Raw genomic sequence first — 2,236 nt, forward strand, 5'->3', positions numbered from 1 at the left:
AGAATTTTGTTTATCAAAAGGTCTGACATAGGTGAGCTGGTAAATGCAAAATTGTTCAAAATCAGTATTATGTGTACTGCAGTTACAAAATACATGATTCAAATTCCAAAATACTTTTGTGATGTCAGATTTAAATTACAAAACATAAAATTTATAAAAAAAAAACCATTTTGTAATTATAAGGATAATTACATAATATATATTAGATATAAAACAGTCAGTTGTGTTTTGTTTTAACTTTAACATATAATTTGATTGGTAGCAACTTTTACAACTACAGTGTGCCAATCACTCATAATTCCTAAACATGTCAATCAGGTAGGAATGAAGTAAGACATTAATAGAAATAAAGAGTGTGTATGTTGACATGTAGCCTTTCCTTGCTTAAATCATTGTTAATATTTTGAAAAATTAACCTGTGATGGAAGAGAGCTTATCAAGATAGAATAGGCTAGATAGAACCAATAACTAAAGATGAACCAAACTGTTTCACAATTTTATCTAACTCTCAGTTTTAAGAAAGGCTGGTGACCCCTGTTATAGAGTCTGACAGCTGCAGGGATTATATACAAATATTCAACTATCCCAGAATTAAACCAGGTCTAAATAAAAAAAAAAAGGAGTGAGTATCACTACAAAGATTAACCCACAGTGGTCCTCATACCACAGTTTGATATCAGCAAACACCGAGAGCATACACTGATATGACACCACAGCCATGCTATCAATGCAAACGCTGATAACAGCATAAATTGAATTAAATCGGGACTTGATGAGACCTTTCGAGTATGACTAGAAATGTTATAAACAGTCGTCTCCATACCACAGTTTGCTATCAGTAAACACCAACTGCATAGCATAGCACATCCATGTTAGCAGTGTATAAACTAATGGTTTAGCATATATTAGCACAGGTATCAATAAAGGACTACCGTATTAACCCTCGGATGCATAGTGGTCACTGGAGTGGACAGCTACTAAAACGTACATATCTCTTTTTTGCATTGGTTTCTATGGTGGAACTGCATATTAGCCTCTAGAGTGCTCTCTGCTGCCATGCTCCTTTGCGGTCAATTCAGTGTTCAGTTAGTGCAACTGCAAGTAAATTTCCTCTGAATCAAAGATGGCAGACAAACTGTCACCCCTGCCGACCACTGCTGGCATATCCTGTCAATCCTTCTATGCTAAAAGAGCCCAACAGGTAAAAAAAATATGATGATATGCAGTAACATCTAGGGAAGGATATTATCTGTTTGGAATAAGAAATTGTTACGTCTAATATGTAGAAAACTACGATTAACCATGTGTCCAATGAAGTGGACATCATGCATTACCCACTATATTTTTTTTAACATAAGTCATAAATTGTCTCACTGTTTTTTGGGACTGTTTTGGTTATAAGTAAGCATATAATTGTTACATTTATAAGCTACTCATTTAAAATATATATTTTTGTGCAGATCAGCAGTAGTTTGAGTTACTATAATAATTATTTTATCATATTTTGTAGACTTCAAATGCAGCAAAGAATAAGGCAGCGTACAGAATAGTCCAGGAAATTCCATCCAGCTCCAGTGATGATGATTTCATTGATGAGTGCAGTGATGATGAGTTCAGTGATAAGTCCAGTGATGATGAGTGGCTGCCAGAGCAGAACAGAGACATAGGAGCTATGGATGATGAAGACACAGACAGTCAGGATGCAGAAAGTGAGAACGATGAGGGGCAGGATGAAGAGGCAGGTCAGCATGATCAGAGAGCTGTGGGAGATGGGTAAATGGCACCTGACCATACTCAAGCCCGCAAAAATATTTGGAAAGTCCAAGACAATGACTTGATGGAGACTTGCCTCCTTTTCTAGGAGAGTGGAAATTGAATGTGGAGGGGAAGGATCCCATAGATTTCTTCAGACATCTGTTTCCAGCAGATCTAATTGATAATATAACATACAACACCAACTTGTATGGGAAAGAACTGTCAGTAACAGGAGAAGAGATTCACCCTCCAGCAATGCAAAAGAGGAAGACCCAATGGGACCCCACAACCCGTGAAGCGGAGAGCAGTCACCAAAGTAGCCTGTGAAATCATCACTTATTTCTTCAATACAATATGCATGTCCTTCATTCATCCCTTTGTGGAACTTCAGCGCACTTCTGCTCTCCCCCATATTCCATCTTCACAAGCATATCCTGTGCGGAGATTGAATAAAAATTAGTTGACACTAATTAATGGCACA

The 2,236-nt window shown here is 37.0% G+C and overlaps 1 protein-coding gene across 1 annotated transcript; it reads left to right on the forward strand.

Moving 5' to 3' along the window:
- Positions 1 to 716: 716 nt before the first annotated feature.
- Positions 717 to 1,777, forward strand: LOC120720587 (coiled-coil domain-containing protein 1-like). The gene is made up of 2 exons (XM_040010323.1): positions 717 to 1,201; positions 1,511 to 1,777. Exons 1-2 carry the CDS (start codon positions 1,124 to 1,126, stop codon positions 1,775 to 1,777), a joined length of 345 nt encoding a protein of 114 aa, XP_039866257.1. The 5' UTR covers positions 717 to 1,123.
- Positions 1,778 to 2,236: the final 459 nt, after the last annotated feature.

Source organism: Simochromis diagramma, unplaced genomic scaffold (assembly GCF_900408965.1).
Source record: "Simochromis diagramma unplaced genomic scaffold, fSimDia1.1 OVJJ01000123.1, whole genome shotgun sequence".
NCBI lineage: Eukaryota > Metazoa > Chordata > Actinopteri > Cichliformes > Cichlidae > Simochromis > Simochromis diagramma.